This window comes from Trachymyrmex cornetzi, unplaced genomic scaffold (assembly GCF_001594075.2).
Source record: "Trachymyrmex cornetzi isolate Tcor2-1 unplaced genomic scaffold, Tcor1.1 scaffold138, whole genome shotgun sequence".
Taxonomy (NCBI): Eukaryota; Metazoa; Arthropoda; class Insecta; order Hymenoptera; family Formicidae; genus Trachymyrmex; species Trachymyrmex cornetzi.
In genome coordinates this window covers 677,632-696,745 of record NW_017295960.1, presented here as the reverse complement: position 1 = coordinate 696,745, position 19,114 = coordinate 677,632, and the positions used below count along the sequence as shown (strand labels likewise).

Genomic DNA, 19,114 nt, shown 5'->3' with positions numbered 1-19,114 from the left:
ATAGTCTTATAAATCCGATCAAAATCAATCGGAAATATCCGTTTGTTACTTTTTGAACGGATAAAGCCCGGAAATTTTTCTCAGCGTACGTAAATATATGCATACGTATACATATATGTACATATATATAGATATATATACATATATCTTATATCTATTATTAGTATATCTATAATATTATAAGTTATTTATATATTATCGATATATGTATACATATATTGGTATACATATATAGATTGTATATATATATATATATATATATATCTCGCTCTCAAAATGACTAATTTCTAGCCATTTAGAATTTAATATACCTAATTATTATTATTAACATTGTAGCAGTAATAACTACAAAATTGGAGCGTCTAATCACAATTATTATTTCACCATGTAATTATAGTCATAAATACCGATTACTTATCTCTCAGTGCATTATAACATTTTTATTTTAATGATTTACACGTATGATAATGTATGTTAAAAGAAATAACTGAGAATAAAAAATAAATAGTATCATTTACAGTAGTTTAATATTACTAAATTTAATATCACTTTCATCTTCGATATATGTGAAGAAATAAATCCATACAACTTAAAAGAAGGAAAATTGTACATTTGTGTTTGTTTTTTACACGTCGAACGATACTGTGAGATTGTTTTATTATTAATTTCCCATGTAAAGATCGAGTTGATAAAACGAGCACGTGTAAGACCCAATACAAGACAATATAATATAAAAGTTTATCCGGAAACATTAAATCTGTCTTCTTATAAAACGCTAAATTGTAATACAACCTAGATTTAACCGCGCAAAATCTCGAAAATTTGTTTACAGTCATTTAATTCGCTGTTGTTAGAAGTCAGAACTCGCTCTTCTTCGAGTTTTCTTTAATAAAATTGCTGCTGAGTCACATAATTCTCCATTTCTCTGAAATAAGATGCCACACAATCTGATACATCCCGAGAACTCCTCGATCTCAAACCCCTAGAGGACTTTCGCGTGAGACGTGTTTGTATAGGAAGACGTAAAGCTGAAATATTCATCGCTAGCAGATTCAAGCCGTGACTTCTTCTCGTCAGAACTTTGCAATATTTAAAAATAATTTTTCTCCTTTTTTCTGTCTCTCTCTCTCAATATATGAATAATTTCTATCTTCGTTCTTCGTGCCTTATTAGATCAATATTATATACAAATATCATATTTCCGCAAAATAATTTATTAATGCATCTAGCGGTATACAATATTAAAGTGTCAACATAATAAAAAAAGAGAAAGAAGCAGAATGTAATCTCAAGGCTACTTTCCAAACTTTTACTTTAAATAACAGAGTTAATTTATATATATATATATATGTCGTTGATAAGAATTGATTACACGAATACTCACGGTCCATGAATTAACTCTGTTATTCAAAGTAAAAGTTTGGAAATATATATATATATATATATATATATATATATGTGTGTCGTCGGTTTTTGTTTTAAAACCCTCTTAAGTAATATCTTAAAATGTTAATACATCTCTATGATTGATTTATGATATCTTAAGACATTACTTAAAACGGTCTTGAAATACGTACCGACTCCTGGTTCATAACTTAACTCTCTTACTCATAGTAAAGTTTTGGAACGCAACCAAGAAGAAATTTCTCGAGGGAGTGAACTAAATCTAAAGTGTCGGAAGTGAACGCTTTTCAGTACAAGGAGAACAATTAAAAAATAGGTATTATATTCATTCAAACAGTTTATATCTCAAAGCGTATAAAAAACGACTCTACACTGAAAAAATATTATTATTCTTATTTTCATTTCATTATACACATCATTTCATTATACTGACCAAGAAATTTACTAAATCTTAATACATATATTATTTTAATGATACTAACTAAACATTTACTGTAAAAAATGGCAGTAAATGAATATTTACTCAATAAAATAATAATTAATTAAATTAATGATTCTTGATGAATTCTTGTGTCAAATAAATATATGTTTACTTTTAGTAAATATTTAGTTAGTATTATTCAAATAAATATTTATTAAAATTTAATACATTTTATTTTAATGTCACATTTAGAATCATATTTAAAAGCAGAAATTTTATGCATTAATATATGATTTTATGCATTTTGTGCGATTATACAATAAATAGCATAAAAGGGACAGCTTCTTTTGATGAATAGATTCAGTTTGTACGCCTCGAAAATGCATAAAATATAAGTTGCAAACTAATTTAAAAGAGAAAGCTATTACACTTTTACTGAATATTTTAAGCTCATTTATTTAAACTGTGAATCTGTTATCATAGAGTGATTTTTCCTATATCAGCATGAAGATGCGGAATATATCAGAATTTGTGAATTAAAATTATAGCCAGAAAGCTCTTGAAAAGCATTTATAAAAGTATTTACCATTTATAGTAGTTTTTGATATATACAACAGTGTCAAGGAGAACATATTTTAAATTTAAAATGTGTTGTAACGCGCTCATATCATTATCTCACGATAACTAAACAAAGTGATAACACTCATAACATATAACTAAATCTTCGAGTAATCCAAAGATAATGTCAATTTGACATATATTAATTCGGAGCTAATGCGAATTAGGAACATTATGTTTCTTGTAAAATGAACTAATTATAGATTATAGTTAATCTCTCGGTCGGTTGTCCATCAATCGCACGTCGATTACGTTAAATGCGCATTTTGTATCTTTATATCTCAAAAACTACTATTTGGAATGAAAAATGGCAAATATTTTTAAAACTTAATTTTTCAGGAACTTTTGTTGTGATATTTTAATTTGCGAATTTAGAGACGGTCTATAAGTTAATAATATTCTTGTATAATCTCCGTTAAATAGTTATTCAAAAACAGCTTTTAATCTTTTTGAGCAAATGAAAAAATTTCTTGTATATATAATGTATATATATTTTGTCGGTAATCGTTGTTGGTAATCTCCCTGTTCAAAAACACATCAAATACCAGATAAAATATCGTTTATCTGCTACAACATAATTAAAAAATTATTATTTTGGAGTTGCTTGTACAAAAAGAAATAAAACATATGGTAACTCCGGTATATATGCCGCACCTATCAAAAATTTAATTTATTAAGTATTATTTACTACGTTTAAAATAAACGAACTATATCAGTAAAAACTTTGTACTGTCTACTACTGTGAAAAAAATATTAGAAATCCGAAATATTTAGTTTTCGTATTAAAAAATAAACTTGTAACAGAGTAGTTGCGAGAAAATTACCCCCACTCCTTCTATTTTTTCTGACTTCCGTGGCGTAAATCCCAGCGCGGCATAAGCTCTATAAAACTAGCAGGACCAAATCAGCAGAATCAAATCGGACCTATCGAAATTTTTAGTACTCATTTTGTACTAAATTGTTATACATTAATGATAATTTTGTACCGTGCAGTGCCATTTCGAAAAAAATCGTGGCGCTGCTGGCTTAATATTAAGCTAGCAGGACCAATTCAAAATAAAAGATAAAAAGAAAAATATCAGAAATCAATACGATTGAATTTGTACTATTTTGTACTGCCAAAAACAATTCTATATTATGTCATTTTCAAGAAAACAATGACGTTGATAATATTTAAGCTGTCAGGATCATAAAAAAAAAATGAGGGAAAAAATTAACACAATTGAATTTGTACTAATTTGTTATACCATTGAAAATAAGTTAATATTTTACATGTTTTCTCCTTAAAATGATTTTATTATCTAGTATATACTTACAATCTATTCTACGTCAAACCGTGCACCTTTGAAACATCATTTTATTTTTTTTTAATTTGCTAACATATTCTACACATAACATATTCTACAGATAATAATAAGACACGTGTTTCGTGAGGAAAATATAAAAAATTTTCAGAGTTACTTCATAATTGAAATGGAAATATATTTTTACAAAATTTTTTAATTGATGAGTTGATGATGAAAAATGTTCATAAAAATTGTAAACAAATGGAAAATGATTTATTTTTATATGAAAATAATAAATAAAAAATAATCTAACCGTAGATCAATTTAAGATCTTTAAAATCGGACTTTTAATCTCGGAAAAGCTTACATTTTTTTTGTAGAACTAATTATTTCGACGATATAATAATTTGAATGTTTTGTGAGCGACGTTTTTTATAAATTTACGCAACTTACAAGCGTCAATAACTTTACAAAAAAATCTCACATTTTTCTCACGAAACACGTGTCTCATTGTTATCTGTAGAATATGTTATGTGTAGAATATATTAGCAAATTAAAAAAAAATTAAGTGATGTTTCAAAGGTGCACGATTTGACGTAGAATGTAAGTATATACTAATAAAGTCATTTTAAGGAGAAAAAACATGTAAAATATTAACTTACTTTCAATTGTACAAATTAGTATATATATAGAAATTCAGTTGTGTTAATTTCTTCCCTCATTTTGTTTTTTTTATGGTCCTGCCAGCTTAAATATTATCAACGTCATTGTTTTCTTGAAAATGACGTAATATAGAATTGTTTTTGGCAGTACAAAATAGTACAAATTCAATCGTATTGATTTCTGATATTATTTTTCTTTTTATCTTTTATTTTGAATTGGTCCTGCTAGCTTAACATTAAGCCAGCAGCGCCACGATTTTTTTCGAAATAGCACACGGTACACAATTATTATTAATGGTACAATTTAGTACAAAATGAGTACTAAAAATTTCGATAGGTCCGATTTGATTCTGCTGATTTGGTCCTGCTAGCTTTATAGAGCTGCGCGACGTATATACCGGAGTTACCCTAAACAAAAACATATATCTTAAAAGAACATTTTAGTCCTCTATAATCATTATTGTATCAAAATTGTAAAATTATAAATATTATATATTACAAAATTTTAATAACCTAAAATATTCAAATTTTCTCAAATTTCCGCAAATAACCTAAAAAATTGAAAACTCATTTTCTAAAAAAACTTTGTTTTTAAGTTGTAACGTTACTGTAACAAATGAACAATTTATATATTTATTTCGTTTCGCAAAAAAGAGTACTTTTTTAAGATACGATACAAGATTTTGATTTTTATTATCCACGCGATAGATTTTTCTACATTCCCCGAGGAGAAAAATTTTTTGAATCCTCATTTAATGAAAAAAATAAATTAATAAAAAACGTAATCTACGCGTCATAAGGAATTCGAACTAACGTCTCGGAGGTTTTCATTTCCAGTCATCGTTCCCAGTCTGGTTACATTTCTCCGTAACGGACAAATATCGCGGTGATGGTCCCACGAGATGCGCGACGATGCGTGCTTACAGGAAGAACCGGAGTGAGACGAGATAGAAGACGAAAGATGGTCCACGGTGGTTCTCTCCTTGCGATTGTGTCGTTTATTCGCGACATCGGGGTGTATTAAAGCAACGTGTTGTGCGACGTACCTCCGTAATTTACACGGAAACAAATACGTGGGTGAGACCGCGTTAAAGAAAAGCGGCCGGGATAGAAAATTGCTACGAACTTCTCGTGCAAGGCGTGATGTATGAGCGGCGCGTTGAAATGAATTATTCATGCCAGGTAAAAAAATATCGGAGAATCGATATTATTACGTCAAAGAAAGTGTTTTCAAATATATCGTAATATCTCACATGTCATGTTACGATAATTAAATGAAGTGATGACATATGGCTAAACATTCTTGATAATGCAAATCTGACGCGGTATTAATGCAGGATTGATACGAACTGGAAACATTGGCTGTGTTCAGCAGAGAAAGCAGCTTTAAAACCGTTATAAAATTCTTTAATATGATTGGTTTATACGTTTAGATCTATAAAGATCCGAAATAGTAAGAACCAATCGTAGATGAAGAATTTTACAACAGTTGCAAAGCAGCTTTCTCTGCTGAACGCAGCCATTGTTTCTTGTAAAATTTGTTAAGCTATTTTCTTCGACATAGTTTACTAAACATTTCTTCGTAACGTAATAAACGGTAATTTCCGCGATGCCGAGTTTTATCAAAGGTTAAAGGCCGTGCTTTGTGCGTGGTGAAAAGATTATTATTGTCTTCATTAACGTTTGCTTGCAGATTATATTATGAGCCCACATTGGAACGATTGCCCTACGTACGAAGAAGCGTACAGGAAGTCACTGGAGTACCCAGAAGAATTTTGGGGCGAGATTGCCGGCTGTCTTGACTGGAGCAAACCATGGCACAAGGTCTTGGATAATTCCAACGAGCCATTCACGAAATGGTATCTCAAAATAAAAAAAATCATTAAAAGAATTATATCATATAACTCTAATTATGATTCTTTCGAGATTATTCAATTTTTGTTATTCCCATTTTAACGGTTTTCGAAAAAGAGGAAACTTTGCAAATTTTCCATTATCTAAGTCCTAAGGTAATCGGCCTAAGCTTTGCAATTTTTTCTAATTTTTTGGTAAACAAAATTGAAAACTGATAGTTAGGTTCAAAAGAGAAAACATTTGAGAATGTTAACCTTTAGACCTTTGGAAAACCGATATATCGGCTCGTTTTAATTTCATATAGTTAAAAACTATGATATATAAAAAAATTAGTAAAACTAAAAAATAAAAAAAATAAAAAGATAAAAATTAAAAAAAAATTTTTTGAAAAAAAATCAAAAACTCAAAAAACAAAAAAAAAGAAAAAGGAGCTACTCAAACTCTCTACGTCTACGTCGTTAGCTCTGAGTAAAACCAAAGAAGAGTTCTATCCAAGATTTATTTTGCTGCTGTTTTACATGCAATAATAGCTTCAGCATTTAACATTATTATTTTCTGACTTCACCACAGTATTTAGCGACCTCAAAACCCATTATATGCATTATTTACAAATTTAAAAAATTTGAATTTTTTCCATAACCTTCCCCGCCGGAAAGCCGATATATCGGCTCAAGCCGTGACGGAAACAATGGATATATCCTTTATACAAACACATATGTTTTTGTTACTTTTCAATGAGGTCTTGATAACCTTTAATGCCGGCGGTCTAAAGGTTAAAAAAATATGAGATATTTCCAAATGTTTACAAACTAGAAAGTGTCTTCTATCAAATAATGTAGTAGTTTTTATATTATTTTTGCAATAATTAACTTTTTCGTAAGATAAGCAAAAATAAACGTTTGACATTTGTTGACTCAAAACTGACACAGTGGCAGAAATGTCATATTCCTATTCTTTTTCTTTCACAGGAACCGCATCTATACGAAATACCTACAAGTGAATATTGTTGACTCAAAACTGACACAGTGGCAGAAATGTCATATTCCTATTCTTTTTCTTTCACAGGAATCGCATCTATACGAAATACCTACAAGTGAATATATATAAAACGTTTTATGAATATTTTCATTTCAATGCGTAAAATGTTTTTATTGATTTTATTCGCATATTTCATACTTTATTATTGTTCGCAAGATGTAACGCAACAATTTTTTTGAAAGGTTTTCCCGTAAAGATAAAAAATAAAGCAACATTATATATAAAGATTAGGTTTAGCTTATGGTCTCTTTTACAAACAGTTAGATCAGGTACGTTGCACCTGAATTTTATACAATATTTAAAATCATATTTTGAGAAAAGTAAGAAAAAGAGCAATATAAATCAAACATATTTAAGAAACTATAAATATATAAAATAATCTAATCTTATCAATATATTTATACCTATTCTATATGTATATCTATTATTTAATACTATGTAATTTGCAAAAGAAAATCGTAAAAATTTTATTTTCACCATGAAAGTGATTATCGGAATGCATCCTAAAATATAAAATACAAAATATGTTTCAATATTTAAATTGCTACTTGAATAAAATATTTCTTCAGTAACGCGATTTATTGAATAAAAATAATAGGGAACTAAAATATATGTATATAAATAAGTAACAGTAAGCTAATTTCAGTAATGTTACTGTAAAAATGTAACGATGTTACCGTTACTGATATAGATAGAAGAAAATAATCGTTACTCTCCAAAAAATAACAATAATGTTACAATTAAGTAAAACGTTACTTCCTAACTTTGCATTTAAATATACGACATTATATATGAGCTTCACTTGAGGAACAATTAATAGAATAAAATCTTTCCAACTGAATACTTTATAACTGCAAAAAAGGTATAGAAAGCTTATTTTTTTCCTTCCTAGGTTTATCGGCGGTGAACTGAACGCTTGTTACAACGCGGTAGATCGCCACGTGCATGCCGGATACGGGGAGAAAACAGCCCTTATTCACGACAGCCCCCAAACGTCGTCGATACGCAAAGTGACGTACAACGAGCTCTTGAAAAAGACGTCCGTGCTGGCGGGCGCGTTGGCGGATCTAGGCGTACGCAAAGGGGACAGGGTGATTATATACATGCCGCTGATCCCCGAGACTATAATCGCAATTCTCGCTACTGCCAGACTAGGGGCAATTCACTCGGTGGTCTTTGGAGGTAATAACAAGGTGATGGTAATCGCGACCGTTATGTAAATTAAGTTCGCTGCCAGAGTTGCACACAAATTCCTTGCAAATTCCTCATCCTAAAATTCTATAATTTTTCCCTGATTTCTAAATAAAAAATTTCATGATTTTCCTTGATAATTTCAATAATATTTTTGAATTTTTTTGTATTTTGTCCTAGAAACAGTCGAATATTTTGTTGAGAGAGCAATTTAACATAATGTAAATTACTATTAATTTAATTATTAATGCTGTTAACACTGGTTACATTTAGTTATTAAGTTGATAGTATTCCAAAACTGCGTAGGTATACAATATTAAACTTCTCGCACATTAAATATTTCTTTAAAGTCAAGAATTTTAATTTTTCAGAAAATTTTGCGAAGTTTCTTGGTCTTTTCCTTGATTTCCCTGACCGTTTTCAATTTCCCTGACATTTCCCTGATTTCCAGTTTTACGGCAACCCTGACTGCTAAAATATTTCGCGTACCGAGATGTCTTTCATATGGATCACGTAAAAATAGAATCGATACACGGAGAGAATTATCTTTTAAAATTTACCCTGAAAATATACTAGTTGTGGTACAATATAATTCATTTTAAAGATTTTTAGTTTTTACCATGCACTTTAGTAAAATTAATCAAATTTCTTTTATACTTTATCGTAATTTTATTAATAAATGAGAGAGATTTACATTAAAATTTCTCGAAATACAATGTTGTCCCACGACTATCGTATTTTTAGGGTAAAGAAAAAATTATCTCCGTGTAGTAAAATATACACCAAATACAAAATTGACTACGATTAAAATTCGCATATATTTATGTTATCTTTCTTACATACACATATTTTTTTATCTATTTCATTATTTAAAAGGTAGATAAACCTTTTTGTTTAAAAGGTAGATAAACCTATCCTTCAGATGTCAAGTCACTTTTACAGTGATATAGAAACTCCAGTCGTTAAATATATTTTGATATTAATATTAATTTAATAATGTTAGTATTCATTTATATATTAAGTAACATAACTTTTTCAATTAACAAAAATATTTCTAGTATGATGAACATTTATCAATTCGATTACAATGCGATTATATTTGTAAATATGCGTTTAAATTCAGGTTTTGCAGCAAATGAATTGGCGTCTAGAATAGATCATGCCAAGCCGAAAGTCATTATCGCTGCGAGTTGCGGCCTCGAACCATCCAAAGTGATTAAGTAAGTCTTTTCATTTAAAATATTATGAGAGATTTATCAAAATTGTGCTTTTAGCTGTTTACAAGAAATTCGTAGAAAATTTTCTAAAAAAATGTTAAATATATCTTGATATTAATATTAATTTAATAATGTTAGTATTAATTTATATATTAAGTAACATAACTTTTTCAATTAATTTATTTCTCACTCCTGCAATCTGCCAAATGTTTTTCAGATGTTCCTATTTATATAAACTCTAGCATCTTCGCTGTCTTTATACATTCTTTCTTTAATTCGAAGTATACATGGATAAAAAGAATAAATGAAAATAGATTAAATGATTGAACAAAGTTATAGATTTCTGACCGAGTCCAACATCTATAACTAAGATTCAACAAAGAAATTATGTCTGTAAGCAATTATCAGTATGCTAATTCAGCAAATTTTTGGTTGAATTATGAGTAATGAAAATTGCTAATGTGTAACAAATTTTTTTCATTGCAGCAGCAAAATTATTTTTGCCTTATTAAATAAATTTGCTGTGCTGTTACAAAAAATATAATTAATCGCTAATTTTATTCAGCTGTCTAACTTTGCTACTTTAACATAAAAAACTGGCTGTCCGTATATCGCGGCTGTAGATTTGCTAAATCAAAGTAAAGGTTTTAATTATTTTAACAAATCTTTTTTTTTCTATGTACAGGTATACGACTATGCTAAACGGCGCCCTGGATATGATCGTTGTACCGAAGCCGAAGTGCATCGTATTTCAGAGAAGAAATGTGTGGGAGGCCCCGTTATTCGAGTCACAGTTTGACTGGGATGATATAATGAAGCGATCAAAACCTCATCCGTGCGTAATGGTCGAAGCTAACGATCCACTGTATATTCTGTATACATCGGGGACTACAGGTAATACTTAACGTATATAGCTAATATTATAGATAGAGGGACCCAGCGACGCTTCTGAAATTGAAGCAAGGGGATTTTCTCATATAATTTTCTCCCTTTGATTTCCTACACTTTGAACAAATCTTCTCTTCTATAACTCCCTTTCATTCTCGGAAATATCTCTTGCTTCTTTAGTGTTATAATAAATTAGCTTCCTCTCTTTGATGGAACACCGAAATCATATCTCTGTTGCGCAATCACAAAAATTATTCGATATTAGGAAAACCAAAGGGAATTTTAAGGCCAATCGGCGGTCATTTGGTGTCACTCTGCTGGTCCATACAAACGGTTTATGGAATAAACAAAAATTCGATTTGGTGGGTAGCCTCCGATATGGGATGGGTTGTCGGACATTCCTACATTTGCTATGGCCCTCTTGTTAAGGGCGCGACGAGCGTCATGTACGAAGGAAAACCTGACAGAACACCGGATGCTGGTCAATATTTCAGGTTTGAATACCTTTTTATTAAAGCATTTTGCTTGAGAAATATAGAGAAGCGTTTTCTGATAGGAAAGGAAAATTTCTTTTATTCAAAATCAAATTTTTATCTATGTTTTTGTTGAAAAATACGCAGCTTAAAAAGTCTACAAATATTTTTCTTGTCAACTGAAAAATCAGTTTTGTAACAGCCCGGGAAAATTAATAAATATTAACCGTAATTTTTTAAATTACGCTGTTTTTCTTTCTCGTATAGTAATTTTAACTCTTCAAGAAATCTATGGACGGTATTCATGGTCCGTTCTTCTGTTAAGACCGTCTTAATGTAATGTCTTGTTGCTAATACGGCTCTCTGTTTCATGACATCTTAAGACGGTCTTAAATGTAAGATCCGACTATGAATATCTATTTCTGGAGCGATTCCTTCGCAGTTTGTACGCAAATAAGATAAGTACGTGTCTGACTTATTTCGTTTATTACTACTTCTACGGATCATCTTACTTTCGTATGATGTCACATCATCTGTAACGACTTCATCTTTAAGGAAGTTTTTTCTTTTTTCTTCAGACTTATTGAACAACATAGCATAAATGCAATATTCTGCGTGCCTACTGCTCTACGAGTTATAAAACGAGCGGATCCGGAAACGCTTTTGGGAAAAAAATATTCATTAAAATCGTAAGTTTCAAATCAATCCATCAATTGATTACTAATTCTCCGATCATGATATTTAATTACTTCAAACTGTAGTATAATACATAATCAAGAAAAGAATAAATTATCGTGATCTTCATCTTTTTCAGAATAATTTTGTGTATTATATGTGTATGTTGTTCGTATCGAAATATGCCTATTTTTGTATGTATGATTTTGCTAAAATATCTAAAAATTCAATTAGATCTAAAAATAACTTTGTTAGACTATCAAAATAATTATGAAGGATACTCAAGCATAATGCTGCAAAAAGTTTTGATATTCCAGCAATTAGTGCGAATGTCCTACATAATTATTTTTATTCTAACAAAATTATTTTCAGATTTGTTTCTAACTAAACCTTTAAGTATTTTAGCAAAAAAAAACTGTTCTTCCCGTTATAATTAAACAAATTCCTGTAAAAATTAATTAAAAAGAGGAGACCATGTAAACATACCATTTAAAAGTAACATAATATCGATGTTATAATTTCTCACTCAACAATATAACTGTTACGTAACACAAGTATTGTTATGTTACATTGATATTGATAAATGTGAAAATATAACTAACAATAATAATAATAATGTAATATAAAAAGGCTGTAGGAGTCAACGCTGGTTTTAGCGATAAATTAAATAATGATCAAATATATTATCTGATACACATATAAACCTTGTACGTTTCAACTTTATTTTGAGTCATCTTCAGTAATTCAATCCATCCATCAACGCAATGAGAAGAGATAATGCATCGCAAAATAATATCTCCCATCCATGCATGCAATGGCTAATCATGATAAAAATATGACATTAATCCCAGTAAACATTACATGTAACATACCTTTTAGTTGCAATGTCACCGCAACAAGATAACTGTAATATAACACAGTGTGTTTACTGGGATGTAACACGTCACTTTTAGTTGATGTTTACTAGGAAACAAATTCCTTATACAAGCAACTTTTCTTTCAGCTTAAAAACAATATTCGTGGCCGGCGAGTTTTGTGATTACGAAACGAAAGCCTGGGCAGAGAAAACGTTCAAAGTACCCATCTTGAATCATTGGTGGCAATCGGAGACTGGACACCCCGTCACGGCGCTGTGCTTAGGATACGGTCATTACGCTAATTTACCCAAATTCAGTACGGGACTTCCTATACCCGGATATGAAAGTGAGTCCTCTCGATCATTTTCAGAAATGCTTTCGAGAACTTTTTTATTATGACTCTACGTTTGATTATTTCCCTACCTAAACATTTCGCTTCGTAATAAACTTTTTGATCATCTCTATGCAAAATCACTTACAAATTTATCATCGACAGTACATGTCTTGCGCGAAGACGGGAGTAAAGCGCCTCAACACGAACTCGGACGTATCGCGATAAAGTTACCGTTGCCACCTGGATTCATGTTGACTCTTTATCAGGCATCCGAGAGGTTCAAGCAAGTATACTTCTCGCAATTTCCAGTAAGTAAACGTGCACGACACATTATCGTGTGCAAATTACGTTTTCGATATCACGGAGCAAATATATATTTCTTATACATATACATAAACATACGTAAACTTATCCAAGAAACGCAAGTCAACAAAAAATCAAAATGACCTTATCTTGATTCTTAATGTCAATTAACAGTCAAATTTTATAACAAAAAAATCATCATTTTGACTTTCATGACGAGAAAATAAAATCTTTGGGTACCTTGGGGTTTGCTCGTCTACTCTTTTTTTACCTCATCCAATTCTTTTTTGAAACTTAAGCTGCCCTTAAACAATCAATAATATTGCACAATTACTTTATACAATATTATTGATGAAAAAATACTCAATATAGCCTTCAATTGATTAATATTATGCAATCAAATATTGTGCAATAGTATTGATCATCTAGGGATTGCTTTAACTTGCAAAAATCTTTCACGATTTAAAATCTTGAAAGCTTTCGATGCTGAAAATATTTTTGCCAAAAAAAGAGACCAACTCCAGATCCTCCCTTTGCCAGAGGATCTATTGTTAAAATCAAGCTCGGAGATTATCTAATTATTTCGATCACGAGATGATCCTATTAAAATCAAGTTCAGGGGTCATTTATTTCGCTCATGAGATATCGATATTCTTGCAGGGTTACTACGACACGATGGACGCGGGATACATCGACGAGTTCGGATATGTTTATGTCACAGCGAGAGACGACGATATTATAAATGTAGCCGGCCACAGAATATCCACATCTGCGTTAGAAGATATTATTTTAGCTCATGCCGACGTGGTGGATGCTGCAGTTATCGGTGTACCCGATCATACGAAAGGGGAAGTACCGCTGTGCCTTTACGTTAGACGAGAAGGTACGTTCGTAAGATAAACGTAGCCGGACATTTAAGCGTAGGTTGTCATAAATAACACAATTTATAATATCAGAAAAGTTTTTTTTTAATATTTGATTCATTCGATATTTGTATTCATTCGAAAACTCTCAAGACTCCCTTAAACAAGGAAGAATTATTTCATCTCACTTATAACAATTATTAATTAAAATATTTAAATAAGTAACAGAATGCGTCAATGTACCAGTATGGCCGGATGTTGGGACGTAATTGTTTCATTGGCTACGTTTACACCGTGCATTTAGTCCGCGACTTATACAATAGATGTCTTTATTTAACCTACATAAACAAGGACAACTACTATATAGGCCGCGGCCTAAATGCACGGTGTAAACGTAACCAGTGTCCAACCACAATTAAAAAATTAGTATGCCGTCGGGAAATATTAAAGAATTGGAAAGAATACGGTCGTTAGGAGTCAAGCGCAGAAGAATCGCGCAAATAATACACTTATAGCTTGAAACTTCTTTATTCAACAAACGCGCTTACATGTTTCGGCTCATTTTTGAGCCTTCCTCAGAGCAAACACAAACTAACATATATAAAATAAAAGTTATCCTGTCATGAGCTCCCTTACATCGAGAATTTAAATACCAGAATTAGTCGGTGTCGTTCGTACACAGTAATAAATCCTTCTGACGAGACTTTTTATCACTTTACAATTTTCATTAATACTAACTAATAACTAAAAAGTGACTCACTGTGTCTGATACCGACTGGCTAATATATCAGGAACCGGAATTCTTGAATTATTCACGGTAATGTTTGCGATACGGTGCTTTGTAATCGTGGTGAGCGCCCTTATTTTCGGGATAATTAATTATATTCTTAAAATTTTTTGATAAATTAGTTTCTATATTCTTTAATTCGATATTTTTAATATTTCCCTTCTTTTTCATTTTCCTTTTCTTTCTTTTTGTTTAATTCTGGCATTTAAATTCTCGATGTAGGGGACTCATGACAGGATAACTTTTACTTTATATATGTTAGTTTGTGTTTGCTCTGAGGAAGGCTCAAAAATGAGCCGAAACATGTAAGCGCGTTTGTTGAATAAAGAAGTTTCAAGCTTTATAAGTGTATTATTTGCGCGACGTCTTCTGCGCTTGACTCCTAACGCCCGTATTCTTTCCAATTCTTTGATTTATAAGAAGTCTTGGTTAGTTTGATTTGTTATAGGGAAATATTAATATATAATAGATGATTAATGACAAAAGACAACTAATTCAAATTGGTTTTTAAGGTAAAAAGCATTTGAGATTAATATTAATTCAAATAAATAAATAAAGTTTTGTGTAACTGTCCGAAATAGGTACTGTCCGGTTCCAGTGACTAGACATGAAGCACGTATCTACGTCCGGACATTTACATAACACTTTATTTATTTAATAAAATAGTCACAAATATACGCTTTCTAAAACGTAATATTATAATTTAATTGTAGTTTTTAAATATACGATTAAATTATAATACAGTAATAAAAAAAGCATTCAAGATTAATAATAATAAATTTTGTATAAATGTCCAGACATAGGTATATGTCTGGACACTTCTCTGGTACGTTTACCTTAAATAATGCATTTGGAAGAGATTTTTCGAAAAAAGCGCTATGATTTTAACGTTTATGTTCAGCAAATTTTTTACTTACTGTAAATAAATACGGATAGAATGGTTTCGCTGAAGTATATAAAAATTATAAGCAAAGCACAGAGTTAAAAGAATAATTATATTAAACCATCTAAATAATTATATTAAAGCTGATTGATAGAATACAAAAGTTTTTGCAGATTATGCTTGAGCGTAGAAGAAAGGAGAAAATTATGAAATAACTCAGTTTTACTGAAATAACTTAGTAGATATTCATGTGACATAATTACTTTAGTAGTTTGAGTTATTTTTATAAAGTGATATCTATATTATACGGGGACCAGGGCCACCTAAAGGAAGAAGAAGATATTATACAAGTAAAAATTCTTCAAATATATACAACAAATGTAATTTACAAAAAATTATAAGAAAAAAGTTGAAGTTATGGAATAATCAATAAGAGGGAGGATATGAAATATCATGAACTAATATATGTATAGTATAACTTTACACTTTGGATATATAAATACATTTGGTTATCAAATTTAGTTCGATTATATTATTTGAAAGCCACATTCAAGATCTCTAAGCTGGACTTATACACTTATAAAATGATATACTATCTGCACACTTGAAATGCAGCTTTTACGGCAACGCAGTAAAACCTTACGATATAGTAGCCATCTTATAACGTCTAAGCAGACTGTAAAGAAGTTATATCTTGATGGTCGCCTCCAGAATGCACTGCTACAAGACATTATTCCATAACCATCTCCTTCCTTTGTACATAATTATTTAGATGGTTCAACATAATTATATTTTTAGATCTGTGTATTTAGCTAAATAGATATTTCAAATAATTTTTCCGTAATAAATTTAAATTTAACTCAGTATTGAAATAGTAATTTCAATCAAATCCTGATTAACTTATATGTGATACCTACATTAATAATTTTCTTTAATATAGACATTCATTTCTTAATGATTTAGAATTATTAATTTTTTGGAAAGAAATATTCGATTAGAGATAAATCATATAATTAGTAATTTTACTGCGAGCAATTCTACCCCAGTTGAATTAATCATCCATTATATATACATTAATTAAAGTTTAATCGAAGTTGCAGCATCATATAACAATCAGAACATACTCCAATTGATTTATCAATATCCATATTATTTTAATGTAAAAGAATTATTAATTTTTTTATTATTTCACATACGAAAGAGGAAAGATAGAGATTAAAGATGAGTTTCACTCTCAATAATTCTATTTAATTAATGCTCAATTAAGCTGATGGGAGTTTGGTCGAAGTCGTCCTAAATTAATAATAGCAGATCGAGTATACGTGAATTATTAATTAATAACAATCTGAATATTAATTTGAAACAGCAAAAAATAGAAACAATTTCGATTTAATTGAAGTTTCTTGTATCTAAATCGTACTCTTTTTTAATGAGATAATAAACATTTACACTGAAAACAAAGTACTAAATTTTAATAAATCATCTGTTTGAATAGTACTAATTAAATATTTACTAAATACAAAGATATATTTATTTGATACAAGAACCATTAATTTAACTATCATTTTTTGTTGAGTAAATATTTACTTTAATAATTATTTAATAAAATTTATTTACTATTAAAATAAATATTTATTAAAATATAATACACTTTTTCTCAGTGCAAGAGATATAATCGCAATAGAATTGAATTTTTTTATTATTTAACGTACGAAAGAGGAAAGATAGAGATTAAGGATGATAAGTTTCACTCTCAATAATTCTATTTAATTAATCCTCAATTAAGTTAATGGGAGTTTGGTCGAAGTTGCCCTAAATTAATAATAGCAGTAGATCGAGTATATGTAAATTATTAATATACAATGGGATTAACAAAAAGATCATTCTTCTTCAGACGCGATAAGCAACGAGGGAGAGATCAATCAAGAGCTAGTCGCGCGGGTGAGGAAGATGTTGGGACCGATCGCGTCTTTTCGCACCGCCGCCGCCATTACTGCGCTACCCAGAACGCGATCGGGGAAAATAATCCGGAAAGCGATCGCTACGTTGGCGCGATCGAAGCAAGTCAAGGTAAGACCGTGTAAATTACACGACAGAAGCGCACTTACCATGCGCTGAACAGAATCAATTAAAATTCAAACATCGCGAATTCGACGTGTAGTCGTTCGTCATCCCGTCAAACACAAAAGTAATTTGGCAGCATTCAGCAGAGAAAGCAACTCTGTAGCTTTGTGTTTGTAAAATTCTTTATTTGGTTTACAAATTTATATCATTTTTACGATGATGTTAGCAGAATATCGAATATCCTTAAGAAATATCTTTAATACCAAAACCGCGAGTCTAAATTGATCCAATCGCGTAAATCTGGCTTTTTAAAGGAGAGAGTTGTTACCATAAAAGTAAAATTACTTGTAATTAATTACGAAAAGTCTCAAAAATCTAAAGCTCTACACCGAAAAAAAATATAGTCAATTTTAATAAATATTTAGTTGAATACATGCCAACTAAATATTTATTAAATATAAAGATATATTTATTTGATACAAGAAATGTTACTGTAAGTAAATATTTAGTTGGCAGTATTGAACTAAATTATTAAAATTGACTATATTTTTTTCTCAGTGTAGCTAAAGATATTTTATAAGAAATTTTGGAAAATATCCTGAAGTTATGTCTTGTTATAGATTTTAGACATTTTCTGCATAGGTACTGGGCTGTTACTTTTGTGTTTAGCCGGATTTTACAAGTATATATCGTCAGCGAGCGAAATGCAAAAGAAATATATCAATATTTTAATATATTACGTCGAGAGAAAGATTGATAATGCGATATTTGGAGAGAATCTCCCTTTAAATTTGAAAAACTTACCCCACCCGCCGTTTCTCCTTCCGTCGTCGCTAACTTGAAGTCTTGACTTTTCAGCTTCCGAGCACGATCGAGGATCCAACAGTATTCCGCGAGATCAAGGAGGTGCTCCAGAAGCTTGGCTACGCGAAACTAGCCCCGGATCCGCAATGACCGCCTTTTGAGTCAATGATTCCTCCGCGCGCGCAATACGAGAAAAAATGGAGAAAAAACAGAGAAGAAACTTCCCGAAAACTGAGGATGTCACAATTCGAGCGCGGCACTTCGGCGATCTGTCTCTTTCCGATTGCAGGGTGTCCAACCTTGCTGCGATCGGAACTGGACAAGCGTGAACGCGTGAACGCGAGAAAGCGAGAGAGAGTGAGAGAGAGAGAGAAAGAATCGATGAATATCTGTATTTTTTTTTTCACTTGCATTTCCTAGCGTATTTTCCTTACTTGAACCGAAACGGATGTATATTAAAAAATCCGCGTACGCGGAAAGTAAAATAAAACA

At 30.6% G+C, this 19,114-nt stretch overlaps 1 protein-coding gene across 3 annotated transcripts in view; it reads left to right on the top strand.

Annotated features, from left to right (window-relative positions):
- Positions 1-19,107, top strand: part of LOC108771030 (acyl-CoA synthetase short-chain family member 3, mitochondrial) — a 36,567-nt gene extending 17,460 nt beyond the window's left edge. For 2 of the 3 annotated variants that reach the window (XM_018522897.1, XM_018522894.1), the window contains exons 3-13: positions 6,085-6,250; positions 8,176-8,465; positions 9,598-9,694; positions 10,377-10,585; positions 10,845-11,073; positions 11,631-11,741; positions 12,731-12,930; positions 13,081-13,226; positions 13,882-14,104; positions 17,649-17,824; positions 18,677-19,107. In XM_018522897.1, coding sequence (XP_018378399.1) covers positions 6,085-6,250; positions 8,176-8,465; positions 9,598-9,694; positions 10,377-10,585; positions 10,845-11,073; positions 11,631-11,741; positions 12,731-12,930; positions 13,081-13,226; positions 13,882-14,104; positions 17,649-17,824; positions 18,677-18,772 — 1,943 coding nt within the window. In that variant the 3' untranslated portion in view covers positions 18,773-19,107. Of the gene's footprint in view, positions 1-1,588; positions 1,721-6,084; positions 6,251-8,175; positions 8,466-9,597; positions 9,695-10,376; positions 10,586-10,844; positions 11,074-11,630; positions 11,742-12,730; positions 12,931-13,080; positions 13,227-13,881; positions 14,105-17,648; positions 17,825-18,676 lie in introns of those variants that run through there. The other variant, XM_018522896.1, reaches the window with a different exon arrangement.
- The last annotated feature ends 7 nt before the right edge of the window (positions 19,108-19,114 follow it).